This window comes from Pipistrellus kuhlii, unplaced genomic scaffold (assembly GCF_014108245.1).
Source record: "Pipistrellus kuhlii isolate mPipKuh1 unplaced genomic scaffold, mPipKuh1.p scaffold_m20_p_1, whole genome shotgun sequence".
NCBI classification, from domain to species: Eukaryota; Metazoa; Chordata; class Mammalia; order Chiroptera; family Vespertilionidae; genus Pipistrellus; species Pipistrellus kuhlii.
In genome coordinates this window covers 18,616,267-18,630,798 of record NW_023425404.1, presented here as the reverse complement: position 1 = coordinate 18,630,798, position 14,532 = coordinate 18,616,267, and the positions used below count along the sequence as shown (strand labels likewise).

The 14,532-nt window shown below is 34.3% G+C and overlaps 1 protein-coding gene across 7 annotated transcripts in view; it reads left to right on the top strand.

Moving 5' to 3' along the window:
• Window positions 1–14,532, top strand: part of FUT8 (fucosyltransferase 8) — a 178,288-nt gene that overhangs the window by 72,462 nt on the left and 91,294 nt on the right. For all 7 annotated transcript variants that reach the window (XM_036434118.2, XM_045579651.1, XM_045579646.1 and 4 more), the window contains one exon: window positions 1,980–2,399. In XM_036434118.2, coding sequence (XP_036290011.1) covers window positions 2,197–2,399 — 203 coding nt within the window. In that variant the 5' untranslated portion in view covers window positions 1,980–2,196. The remainder of the gene's footprint in view (window positions 1–1,979; window positions 2,400–14,532) is intronic.

Here is a 14,532-nt window from a genome sequence, read left to right as displayed (position 1 = left end):
GTGTAACAAAATTTATTTTTCTGTAAACCTTTGTTTTCAATTTATGTTATACTTTTGCTGACTTTGAATATTTATGATCATTTTTTGGTTGTAATTCTAAGTAAAATGTTACATCTTTTTATTATTTAAATGATTCTTGTTTGGAAAGCTTTTTATTTTCCTTTATTACAGTTATCTCCCTAAGTTAACTTTTACTATGAAGAGAAAAATTTTAAAAGGTTTAATATCTTATTGGTATAGCTTGGAATTAAGTATATGGTATGATAGCATTTTATAATGTTAGATATGTTGTCACAAATATTATTAATTCAAATTTTAATACTTAATTTTTTTTGTTAACTTAATTAAATTCATTTCTTATCATCAGAGTGGATTCATTTCTTAAATCTGTTTTAACCAGGAAGCCCTGAATATTTGCATTTTTTTCTATATAAAATGAAAAGTAGACTGAATCTTTTATCTGGGACATTGAATAGACTTTACTTACTCTTATGTTTTAGTGAATAGATGAGGGTACCTGTGATTAGAGGAGAAGGGTTTTAGAAAGAATTTTGAGACAGAATAGCAAGTGGTCAATCAAGAGAGTGTTCTCCATAGACTTAGGAATAGTTATTAAAACAACACACAAAACAGCAAGTTTTCACTTGGATTATTGCTTTTTTACTTAGTTTTCAAACAATTCTCAATGAATATCATTCTTTTCTATTCTTTGTTTTAGCTAGTGTGATCCAGTAACAATGAGGAATATAGTGAAGGAATAAATGGGAAGGAAGTAGAATGTTTCTAGAACCTCATTTAAAGAGATTTTCTTCTCTTTAAATATTTAGTTATTTAAAATCAATTGATATTTGAGGTTCAGAAGTAGAAAAATGGCAGCTCTGTGCTCTAATTCTCTAAGCCTCTTCTCCGACTTTTCCATCTAGTCTTTCATAACTGTTTAATTAGTGGTCAAGTTTCCATCATAATCTTGTATATAGAAAATATTTCTTTTCTCTCTTTTGTTTGCCTGGAGATAAGACTTTTCTTATGTAGCTGTGGAAGTATCAGATATATCTTTTTTTGCAAATTTTTTCTTTGGGGAGAAAATTGCTTTGTTTCCAAAGGGAATTAATTCTAAGCCTAACCCTGGAGAAATGACAAATGAAACCCATAACCAGGCTTGTGAAAGCATGTTCATTTGTAGTTTAAGATGGATAGTTACTAAGATTTAACAGATATTAGATTTCTGTTACAATTGTTGGTATTTTTACTAGTAAATAAATTTGAGGAAGGAGTAATTTAGCCTAGTCCACATGAACCTTTGTTGTGATGTTTGGCGTGGTTGCCAGCTTTATAATGGCCCTGATAACCTTTGCTTAGCTAATATGTACTGTATTTTCCGGCGAATAAGACGACACCCGATTTTTCGGTTGACGTTTTTTCGTTTCAAAAGTCGTCTTATACGTCGGAAAATACAGTATGTCATTTTTAGAATTTATCCTAAAAGTGACCATTTGCCTGTCACATGCAAACTTAAGTGGTAAAATGGCTGCTGAGCAGGGAGATGAAGGGAGAAAGAAGTTGTGATCTTGTAGGAATAAATTCACTCATAAAGAGAACATGTTTCTTTTTGAGATAATGGAAAGATTAACTAAAATCATATGGTTGAATACATTTTGTTTAGTTTGATTGATTATTCAAATATACAATCTTATTCTTCATATATGACCTGTTGCATAATAATATAAATAAGAAAGCAAAGTGATATTGGATCTTAGAGGACTTTCAGGCTTAGAGTTAATGAATTTATCTGGTAGAGCCCTCATGTACATGGTTGATTTAATATGCAGCTTTTGCTTTTTGCTTCTTATTGTTGGGACTAAAGTTATTCGCCAACTTGTGGGCCAGTCAACATCAATGTGTTTTCTTTAACTCTATGAATCTCAGCATATGCTAATTCTATATATCCTAAATAAATACGTATCTTACTCTTTCCACAGCATAGAGAGTCCATGAAGCACGGGACAAAGCTTCCTACTCATACCAGAAGACCTCTTTGAAAGATTCACTCCAGGACTACCAGTGACACTAATTTGTCTGAATCATCATGTGTTGAAACAGCAGAAGGCTACTACCTTTGCACTAACAGGAAACAATTAAGATGTTTGCGATTCTTTGAGCTCCAGAAAGCCAGGGGAGTGAGTTGAAAATCTGAAAATGCGGCCATGGACTGGTTCCTGGCGTTGGATTATGCTCATTCTTTTTGCCTGGGGGACCTTGCTGTTTTACATAGGTGGCCATTTGGTACGAGATAATGACCACCCTGATCACTCTAGCCGAGAACTGTCCAAGATTCTGGCAAAGCTTGAACGCTTAAAACAGCAAAATGAAGATTTGAGGCGAATGGCTGAATCTCTCCGGTAGGTTCTAAAAACTGAAGGAAGAGTGATGAAATATTGTAATTTGCATTTAGGTGCAGGGTTTCACTTAGCTATTAAAAAATACTTAATTATTTCTATAAGCTATTTTTGCAAAAATTTAAATATCTTAATAAGGTACTTTTATACCAACATCTCAATAGTGCATTTCTCAATAGTGGCCAATCTTATTTTACATATGAATTTTAATATAGAAAAGCTATACCAGTTAATTTATATACTTATATTTAATTTATAATTATCTTTGGAATTTTGTTAATTTTGATACATTAAATGCAAACTTTGTATGATTTAAATTAGTGTATATTAAATTATTTATCATAGGGACTATAATAAAAACATTATCATTGAGAGGCTGATCTACTCTAAACTATAACATTAAAATAAAGAACAATAATATATATCCTTAAATAAAATAATTGATCTAGAATCTAGAAAATTATTATCATTGCTATTTCTAGTCTATTAAAAAATGTGACATATATCGATGTTTCTGACTCTCTATCCCTCTCTCTTCCTCTCTGTAATAAATCAATAAAATATATATATATTTAATATATTTTATTGACTTTTCAATAAAATATATATATATATATATATATTTTTAATTTATTGATTTTTCACAGAGAGGAAGAGAGAGGGATAGAGAGTCAGAAACATCGATGAGAGAGAGTCATCGATCAGCTGCCTCCTGCACACCCTCACTGGGGATGTGCCCGCAACCAAGGTACATGCCCTTGACCGGAATCGAACCCGGGACCCTTGAGTCTGCAGGCTGATGCTCTATCCACTGAGCCAAACTGGTCCCGGCTAAATCAATAAAATATATTAAAAAAAAAAAAAAAGGCAAGAACAGGAACTGAAAGTTCAGAAGATGCACACTGTCACTTCTGCCATATTTTGTTAGTCTGTGTTAGTCAAAGGGCCACTCTACATTCAGGAAATGAAGGGAGGAATTGCAGAGAATTTGTAGCCATAGTTAATCCATCATTCTCATCTTCAGAAATAATATTGGATAGATTAAATTCGGTCAAATCATAGTGGTCCTGAACAACCAGAGTTTAGTTTAGACTTGGTTGATAGATAATAGGGAGCTATAGTGTCGCTGAGAAATGGCACAGTGAAAATGTTTGAGGAAGATTTAGATTTTCATATGGATTTCGGGCATGTACCTGACTAGAGTAAAGTTAACTGGGAGACACAGTATTATTCTAGGCATGAGGTGATGCTGATCTAGATTAAATTAATTACTGAATCTGTTTTTGTACCAAGATATACAGGCTTATTTATTCATGTCTCCTACTTGATTTTATTTGGCTTTCCCCACATACCTTTCTTACTTGTTAATTGCCAGGACATTAAGTATACATGCAGTAAGCTTCCTTTTTAAAATTTAGAAATTATCACGTTGTTGGCCTGCTATCCTATAAAATACCTTTTCATGCTTCATATTTGTTTTGTCTTACTAATGTGAAATTACTATTAGTTCACAGAATATTTGCATTTGGGAATATGAGCCTGCACTTTGCCTCTCAGTTAGAAAACATCTGGAAAATTATCGAAACATGTTCAGAAACCCCTTGAGTAGTGAACCTTAAACTGGACAGATACCAGAACTGGATAGGATTTATAAAATATAAAGAGCACTTAATTGACAGCTTTCCTCTTAACTTAAATCCTCATTTTTCTAGATTCATTAATTTTGAGAATACCACTTTAAAAAATTCAAATTTGACTTCATGGCCTATTAATAAGGGTTTTTTGTTTCTTTGTTCTTTTGTTTTTTTTTTGTTTGGTCCAGGAAGGTAGAAGAAATTTTTTTCTGGAATTTAGTTGTCAGTCCTAAACTATAAATTTACAAACCAAAAAGAATGCATAATTCACTTATGATTACCTGTTTTTCTAAGTTATGTAGTAATCTTTCCAAGCATGAAGCTTCTGGTGGGTGGGAAAGTTTGTCCCAGGCAGTAGAAGTATATGGAACAGTGATGATGGGTAAAAAGAAAACTGATGTGGTTTTTCACAGCTTATATGTTACTTGCTCTGTTTGAGAAGCCGGTATTAGAAAGTGGGGTGTGTGTGTGTGTGTGTGTGTGTGTGTGTGTCTGTGTGTCTTTGTTTCTGTTGATTGAGAATTTACTCTTGGCTCTCCTTTGTGTAATGAGCAACTGAATGGATTAGAATGCATAGAACACTTGTCATCTATCTAAAACCTTTAATTATATGTGGTTTTATTTTTGCAACTCTGCATCCATTATTCCTCTACTATCAAGAATACCTTTCCCTGGTGTGGCTCAGTGGTTGAGTGTTACCTATTAACCAGAAATGGAACCATGCTTCCATTCCTGATCAGGGCCCCTGCACAGGTTGCAGGCTCAATCCTTATTGGGGGGCATGCAGGAAGCGGTCTATAAGTGATTCTCTCTCATCATTGATGTTTCTATCTCTCTCCCTTTCCCTTTGTCTTAGAAATGAATAAACTTATATTTTTAACAAAGAATATCTTAATGTTTTTTTAGCTGATAATATTGTAGTGAGATTTTTTAGTCAAGATCCCTAGATTCTCCAGCCGATAATTAGATATTTCTTCCTAGACTTTGTATTAACGTTTTAATATATTGCTGGATTAAATTTACCAGTGTTTTATTTTGAATTTTTTCTATGTTAACCAGACATGTTTAATGTAATTTTTCCTTCTTACAATGTCTTTTGTGTTTTGCTATCAAGGTTACACAGGTTACACTGTCCATTTCTATTTTCTAAAAGGATTTGAATAAAATTGGTACTCATTCTATTTTAAATCTTCGTTAGAATTTCAAAAGTGAAACCATCTGGGCCTGTAGTTTTTTTTTTTTTTTGGGGGGGGGTGTGAATTTGGGTTTAGAAGGGAAAGGGAACATGTGAGAAGGTTTTAAATTATGGAGTTGATCTTTTTAGTTTTAATTATATTATTTGGATTTTTTATATTTTTCTTCCATTAGTAAGATGTATTTTTTCAAGGAATGAGCCCATTTTATCAACATTTTCAAATTAGCATAAAGTTGTTCAATAATGCCTTTTAAATTTTCTTCTCCTTACCTGTAATATCTGTGTTAATTCCCCTTTTTCATTCATTTGTGTTTTCTCCTTTTATCTTGCTAGGAGTTTATCTAGTTACATACCTTTTCAAAGGACCAATCTCTAGTTGTTTTTCTTCTCTTGTATGTCTGTTTTATTGATGTCTACTCTTAGTTTGATAATTTTCTTTTGTATAGTCTTTTTGGGTTTTATTGCTGTTCTTTTTGAAGTTTATTCAGAAATAATTTTATATCATTGATTTTAAACCTTGCTTCTTTTTATATCTCTCTCTAATCAGAGCTTTAAGTTGTATCCCACGAGTTTGACAATGTCCTATTTAAATGTCATTCAATTAAAAGAATTTTAAAATTTCTATTAGGATTTTTTTTCTTTGACCCACAGTCTATTTTGGAGTATGTTGCTTAATTTCTAAGTGGGTTTATTCAACTTATATTTCTAATTTTTATTTCTATTTTGTTCTTCAACCATCTGAACTTGTATTCTGTATCATTTTAATTCTTTGAAATTTATTAAATGGCTCAGCAAAAGACATGTTATGTTGGTGAATGTTTTTGGAAAATATTTTCTGCTGTTGTTTGGTCTGCTTTTCTGCACGTCTAACAATTATGTTGGTTTGGTTAATTGTGTTGTTAATATTTTCTAAATTAATATAGATTTATTTTTTTCTCTAATCTGCTTCTATCAGCTAATGAGAAAAGTCTTTGACAGTGGGTTTATATGCACTTCTGTATTTGGTGAATGTAAATTTCAGACTTTTATTTTCTGTGAATTGATCCTTTAATTATTATTAAATATTTTTATTAACTGTCATAATATTTTTTTTGGATATAAAGTTTAATATATTTGGTATAAATATTGCCATACCAGCTTTCTTTTGGTTATGGTTTGCATGGCATATTTTTCTCGTCTTTTTAATTTTTACTTTCTTGTATCCTTATATTTAAATGTACATTTAAATATTTGAAGTGTTTCTTCTAAGAATAGGGCTGGATCTTATTATTTTGTCCAGTGATAACCTTTTCTTATTCACTTACATTTAATATAATTGTTAGATTTAAGTCTACCACATTGTTTCCCCCCTCCCCCCATTTAACCCATCTTTTAATTTCTTTTTAGTTTTCCTTTGTTGCCTTCTTTTGAATTGATGGAATTTTTTATTGTTATCCTATTTTTTTCACTTACAATAGACTTTTAGTTATATCTTTTAATTTATTTTCTAAATTTATTCTCTTAATCTCATATCACGAGGCTATGAGAAATTTCAGTCTGTTTTAACAGTTGCTCTCTAGCCTCCTTTGAAGCCCCAGAATTCATTAAGTGGTCTATGGAGAAAACTGGCTGTGTTTAGTGCATCTGCAGTTTCCAAATTTTCACACCTTCTGTGGGACCCAAGCCTGTGCTTCACATTGTATCTGGAATCAGCACGTGTTCCCCAATCAAGAGCATGGCTTATAACAGACTACTGTCCTGTGGAATTTTAGTTAATATAATCATGCACTTAAATACCTCACGTGGCTTTTTTAAAAAGTTACATTTAGAAGTTATCTATTTGTTTTTTGTATTATTATTGTTATTACAGCAAGAATAGGGTTTGCCATTACATATTACATTCTACTTGGAACTAAAAGTATTTTACCTCAATTGAAAATGAAGTTTATGTATACTGATGTTGCTGCCAAAGAGGGATTTCCATTAGTTCCTAAACCTAGATCTCTGGAGCTGTTCTGGTTCTTGCCCTTTCTAAGACCTGGTTTTTCCGGTTTTAACTTTTTCTCCCATTGTACCTCCCTTCCCAGTCCCCCTCTCCCCCTGCTGCCCCCATTTGAATGGTAAAGAAAAGGAGAAATTTAGTTCAATTGGAAGATTTTAACTATCACTGTAATCTCTGCTTCATTGACTGATTTAGTGAATCTATTTAGAGAAAGAGATCAAGATGAGATTTAGAGAGATAGAGTTTGATGTGTTTGTTGAACCTATTCAGTAGAAAGTTGGAAAGTGAGTCTAGAACTCAGGATGAGAAGGAAAGATACCTTTGAGGATCATTCACATAGAAGTGATTGCCAGAAAATGTGTTGCATGAAGTAAAAACTCCTCTATTCATCTTAGATGATCCACAGTTGTCATGGAGAGGAGTAAATGTGAGAATAGTATTAACACACCCTTACTTATAAGGCCAGTAACTGTCTAACATGAAAGGAAATTTCATTTTTCTTTGAATTTGCACCTGTAAAAATAAACTGCACCTGTTTTATGGTTATAGTAATTGATTATGTGGCACATAGGCATAGGATCACATTTTTTTTTCACACTATTGTCATTGGTAGCTTTTATGGGGGACTGAACCTTAGTAAGAAAATAGTGCATTGAAAATGTATTGCTGCTGTTTTCATCATCATATATTTTCATCTTAATTTTCTTATAACACCCTCCCTCCCCACACACAGAGCATTGCTATATAATATTTAAAAATCTTAAATAACTAGTTACTTAAAAAAATTTAAACTTTTAAATGTGGAAGGACATTTCCCCCCCCAGATATTCGTGCCATATAGGCAAAGTGAATTTACATTAAATACTTTATAAATTGTAACTATTTGAGTTTATGGACTTGATTGAACATTCTTTATATTTTATCCTTTATTCTTTTAAAAAAATATATATTTATTGATTTTTTACAGAGAGGAAGAAAGAGGGGTAGAGAGTTAGAAACATAGATGAGAGAGAATCATCGATCAGCTGCCTCTTGCACACCCCCTACTGGGGTTATGCCCGCAACCAAGGTTTATGCCTTTGACCGGAATCGAACCTGGGACTTTTTAGTCTGCAGGCCAATGCTCTATCCACTGAGCCAAACCCGTTTCGGCTATCCTTTATTCTTTTATCCTAGTTAGTATTTATGATAATGGCTCCAAGCATTTCTTAATAATTGAAGTCCCTCCCTATCCATGGTTTCGCTTTCCATAGTTTGTTACCTATAGTCAACCATGGCCAGAAAATATTAAATGGAAAATTCTAGAAATAAACAATTATGTGTGGTTTTGAATAATGTGATGAAATCTCATGCTGTTCTGCTTTGTCCAGCCTTGGATATAAATTTTATTCTACATTTGCATACTGTATACTACCTGCCCATTAGCCATTTCAGTTACCAGATTGATTATCAGAGAGAGAGAGAGAGAGAGAGAGAGAGACCATATTCACATAACTTCTATTACAGTACTCAATGCATGTGCAAGAGTAGGCCTTCCTTACCCTGGCTGCTGTCACCAGCTTCCCTCCGGCCACCAAGACCCGGGCTTCTCTCCTGTGGCTATCTGCAGGCACCCGGGCCCGGTCTGGCTTTCCTTGGGCCACCTGCAGGTACCCAGGACCCAGGCTGGTTTCCCTCCGGCCCCAGCTTTGTCAGGAAGGACATTTGGAATGATGTCTGGTCTAATTAACATATTACCTTTTATAATTATAGATACTGATATACATATTTGTATTTTTATTAGTTATTTTTGTTAAACTCACACTATGCCTAATTTATAAATTAAACTTTTTCTTAAGTATGTATGCGTAGGAAAAAAACATAGTGTATATAGGGTTTGATAATACCCCCAGTTTCAGGCATACACTGGGGGTCCTTGAATGTAAGCCCTGTGGTAGGTAAGAGGGGGACTACTCTAATTTTAGGAAGTATGCCCTGGGTGATTCATCTGTTTCACTGTCACTTGATTTATAGGTGACACATAATCTGCTAAATGTTTAGAAAAAAACTTACTTGGACTATTTATTACATTTCCTTTAGTAAACTTTCATTTCATTATGAAATTATGTGTGTGTGGTTTTTTTTTGTGTGTGTGTGTGTATTTGTTTTATCTAAAGCTTTACATTAGTCTTCTTTTTCTCCAATTAAAACCACCCTCCCAATCATTCCCACCCCAGCAAACTCCCACCATCCCAGTGTCTGTGTCCTTGGTTATGCTAATATGTATGCCTACAAGTCCTTTGGTTGCTTTCTAACCCACCCCCAATTCCCCTGCCATTTGTCTCTGGATCTATTCTTGTTCATCAAATTATGTTGATCATTATATCCTACACTAGAGGCCTGGTGCATGAAATTCAGCATGGGCGTGGTGCCCCTCAGCCTAGGCTGTACCCACTCTAATCTGGAACCCCTTGAGGAATGTCCAACTGCCCTCTCACAATCCAATCACTCACCTGCCTGCCTGCCTGATTACCCCTAATCGATTCTGTTTGCCAGCCTGATCACCTCCTAACCACTCCCCTTCCAGCCTGATCAACACCTAACTTCTCCCTTGCTGATCTGGTCACCCCTACCTGCCCTCCCTTGCTGACCTAGTCACCCCCAACTGACCTCCCCTGCAGGCCTGGTCGCCCCTAACTGCCCTTCCTTGTAAGCCTGGCTGCCCTCAACTGCCTCCCCTACCAGCCATCTTGTGGTGGCCATCTTGTGTCCACATGGGGACAGCCATCTTCTGTGTTGTAGTGATAGCCAATTTGCATATTACCTCTTTATTACATAGGATATGAGTGAGATTATGTGGTATTTATCTTCCTCTGGCATATTTCACTTAGTATAATGCTCTCCAGTTCCATGCTGTTGCAAATGGTAAAAGTTCCTTCATTTTTATAGCAGCATAGTATTCCATTGTGTAGATGTACCACAAATTTTTAATCCACTCATCTGCTGATGGGCATTAGGCTATTTCCAAATCTTAGGTATTGTGAATTGTGCTGCTATGAACATAGGAGTGCATATATCCTTTCTGATTGGTGTTTCTGGTTTCTTGGAATTTAGTCCTAGAAGTCAGATTACTGGGTTAAATGGGAGTTCCATTTTCAATTTTTTGAGGAAACTCCATACTGCTCTCCACAGTGGCTGCACCAGTCTGCATTCCCACCAGCAGTGCAGTACTCCACACCCTCGCCAGTACTTGTCATGCTGTCACTCAATATTTCAGAATGGAGGCAAGAGTATACAATGTAGTCAAGACAGTCTCTTCAATAATTGGTGCTGGGAAATTTGGTCAGATACATGCAAAAAAAAAAAAAGAAAAAAAAAAGAAAGAAACTAGATTACTAACTTACACAATATACAAAAACAAACTCAAAATGGCTAAAGGACTTGAATGTAAGGTGGGAAACCATAAAAATCCTACAAGATTCCATAGGCAGCAAAATAGCAGACATAGGTTGTAGCAATATCTTTATAGACACAACTCCTAGGGCAACGCAGACTAAGGAGAAAATAAACAAATGGGACTACATCAAAATAAGAAGCTTCTGCACAGCAAAAGAAACCATCAACAAAACAACAAGAAAGCCCACTGCATAGGAGAACATATTTGCCAATGATATTTCCGATAAGGGTTTAATCTCCAAATTTTACAGAGAACTCATACAATTTAACAAAAGGAAGATAAATGATCCAATCAAAAATGGGCAAAGGATCTAAATAGACACTTTTCAAAAGAGGATTTACAGCAGGCCTACTGATATATGAAAACATGTTCAAAGTCACTTGAGAGATGCATATCAAAACAACAATGAAGTACCATCTCACACCTGTCAGAATGGCTATCATCAACAAATAACAAGTGCTGGCAAGGTTGTGGAGAAAAATGAAGTGTGTTTTTTAAGATTGTCATATAGACATTTATAATTCATTTAGGTAAAATCATGAAACAAAGTAGTTTAGTTTGATAGAACAATATTCTGAACAAAGCTATCTGAAGGGGAATAAAAACATTTCAGTATATTAGAGTTAGCTTTTTAATTACAATAGCCAGAAGGAAGTATAGTATAAATTAGCTCGCTATGCTTTTCTTGTTATTGTTTTGTTGGTTGAAATAAAATAAGTTTGATTTTAATCCAGTCCTTTTGTGATTTTAAAATGTATGCAAAGCTGTTGCTTGGCAGAGATGATTTGCATTAGAAATTCATGAGATTCTAATGAAGTTTAGAGAGAAAGGTGTACTTAATAAATATAGAAAGCTATATGTGCAAATAAAGACAAAAGGGACATTCAAAAGTATAGTTTAGTGTTAATTCTCATTTATATTCAATGGCACTTCAAAAGTATTCTCTTTTACCACATGATATGTACAGAAGCTGAGTCATTTTTCCGCAAGTCAGTGGAAAGAGCAGAAATAAAATCTTCTGAGGAATTATTAAGTTATATCTAATTTTCAGTACATTGCCAATACTGTCATTTTTTTTTTTACTTCCTTAAATTTCCCTTGCTTTAAGAATTAACTCAGTACAGTATGTTTTTCTAGCCTACAGAGAATGACAGGATATGTTGTTTCATATTACAATTACTTTTGGTAAATATTAAGTATAATCAGAGGTTTCCATATATCAATATTAAAAATGGCCATTTGAAGCATTACCTCTTTTAAAATATGTATTTGAGTGTGTGTGTTTCTGTGTGTGTATACGTGCATACACACACACACACACACTTATATATATCCTATATAAAAAAGAGGTAATATGCAAATTAACTCTCACATCCTTACAAGATGGCTGCCTACAACCAAGCCACCAGGAGGGTTAGTGAGGAACAACCAAATGACTGAACAAGCAGTGCTGCCATTGGGGCTATCTGACTCAGTCCCAGTTGGGGCCAATTGGGGCTGGCTGGCGGGGGGGAAGGACTGAGGGAGGGTTGGCTGGCCAGCCCTGATCTGGGTCAATTGGGGCAGGGTAGGGACCATGGGAGGTTGGCCAGCTATGGGAAGTTGGCTGTGGGAGCACACTGATCATAGTTACCAGTCAACCGGTGGTAACAGTTGCTTTGGCTTTTATATATATAGAGTAGAGGCCTGGTGCAAAAATTCATGCATGGGTAGGGTCCATAGGCCTGGACAGCAATCAGGGCTTATCAGGTTCCCCACCTCCCCGCTTCTCCCCACTCCTTCCCTCGCCACCTATTGGGGCCTGCTGGCCAGAGGCAGGGGCTGCGGGAGGTTTTGATCCCCAGTTTGGAATGTACAGGAGGTAGCCAATCAATGATTCTCTATAATCATTGATGTTTCTATCTCTATTTCCCTCTCCAAAATCAATCAAATATACATTTTTAAAATGCAAGGTTTTTAGATGAAGGTAGGACAAGGGGGCTATTGGAAAAAAAAAAAAAAAAGGATGGGAGCATTTGAGATCTTGCTCACATTTCAAATAGGACAACATAAGATGGTCCTCGGGGTGACAGGTGAGGAGTGGCAGTGGGTGGAGCAGGGCACTGCAGGCTGAGGAATGGGCTGTAATGACTGGGAATGTCTGTGACAGTGACACCAAGTATGTGTTGGGGCCATCGCTGGAATCATTCATCCCCAAGAAGTTTTGATTCTAGAAGGTGATGTGGGTGGCAGGAGTGGACTGTCCTGTTTCCCTACAATTGTAAACACTAAGAGTAATTTTTCAAGTGTTGTTTTTGTTTTTTTAATCATGAAAGGATGTTATATTTTGTCAAATGCCTTTTCTACATTGATTGAGATAGTCATACTATTTATACCTTTTATCCTGTCAATGTAGTATATTACATTTGTTGCTTTGCATATATTGAACTATCCTTGTAGGCCAGGGATAGATGGCAATTGATCAGAACCTTTTAATGTTATTGAGTTGGATTTCTTTATATTTTGTTGAGAATTTTTCATCCATATTCATCAGAGATATTGGTATGTAGTTTACTTTTCTATAGAGTCCTTACATGGCTTTGGTATCAGTGTATGCTGGTCTCATAAGATAAAATACTATTTAGGATCGTAGGGATTTTGATTGCTTGACATATCTAGGTTAAATGATAAAACTTTAATATTTCTCCAGATATCCAGAAAGAAGGTCATGTCATTCCAAAAGGGTGGAAATCACTCTCAGTAAACACCTTCCTGGAACTGGAGACCAATGTACCAATCTCTATTCATTTCTGAAAGAAAATGTGTTCCTAGCCGAGATATCATTCAAGTATAAATTCATACGCAAAGAAAGACAATTTTACTTCTCCCTTTTCTATTTGAGTGCTTTGTATTTCTTTTTCTTACCTAATTTCTCTGATCAGGACTTCTACTATTAGCTATACTAATAATAGAGGAATATGCAAATTGGCAGACATTCCTAAATTTCCATGAGTTCTTCTTGAAAAAATATCACTTATGAAATCCAGCCAATTAAAAGATAAAAAAAATTGGTAACAAAGTTGGCAATGATGTCATATTATATAAAAACACTAGACATTTATACAATTTATGATTATAGAACTTAATACATTTGTTATAAGCATGGACAGTGTGAAAAATAACATCAATAGTATTTGTAATTGGGAGGAAATATGAATATTCTTTCTCATGCACTAGTTAATAACATCTATAATTTAAAATATGCTTAAAAGACATAATTACTCCAATCTGCTTAATATTTTTTCATGATTTTTTAAAATCTTAGATCTTTTAGAAACTACTTATTTGAAATTGAGGAATTCATACATTTTCACTGAAGTTTTACTTTTATTAAAGTAAAATTAAATATATTACATTTTAAAAGCACAAATTTGATCATATAATTTTTATAAAAGCTTTTATATTTTTCACATGTGCACTGAAATAGGTAGTGTTAACTTAATGTAGAATATACCTTAATATATTTCTGTGTGGTAGTACTTGAGGTTGTTTTCTGTATAATCTTTAATATATTTATTTGAAAAAGTATGTATAGACTTTTACAAAAATTAGTAAAGTAGAGAATTATAAACTTAGGGAAAGTTATTTATAAAATAAAAATTTTCATAGATTTAAGAAAAAGTCATATCTCTCACAGATGGAAAAAAAGTGAGGTACAGGCATGACATGATTTAAAATATTTAGTTTGATTTATAACCAATCCAAGATTCTTTAAAAAAATTTTTTTTTTTAATAAAAATATTTTATTGGTTTTTTACAGAGAGGAAGAGAGAGGGATAGAGAGTTAGAAACATCGATGAGAGACATTGATCAGCTGCCTCTTGCACACCCCCTATTGGGGTTGTGCCCGC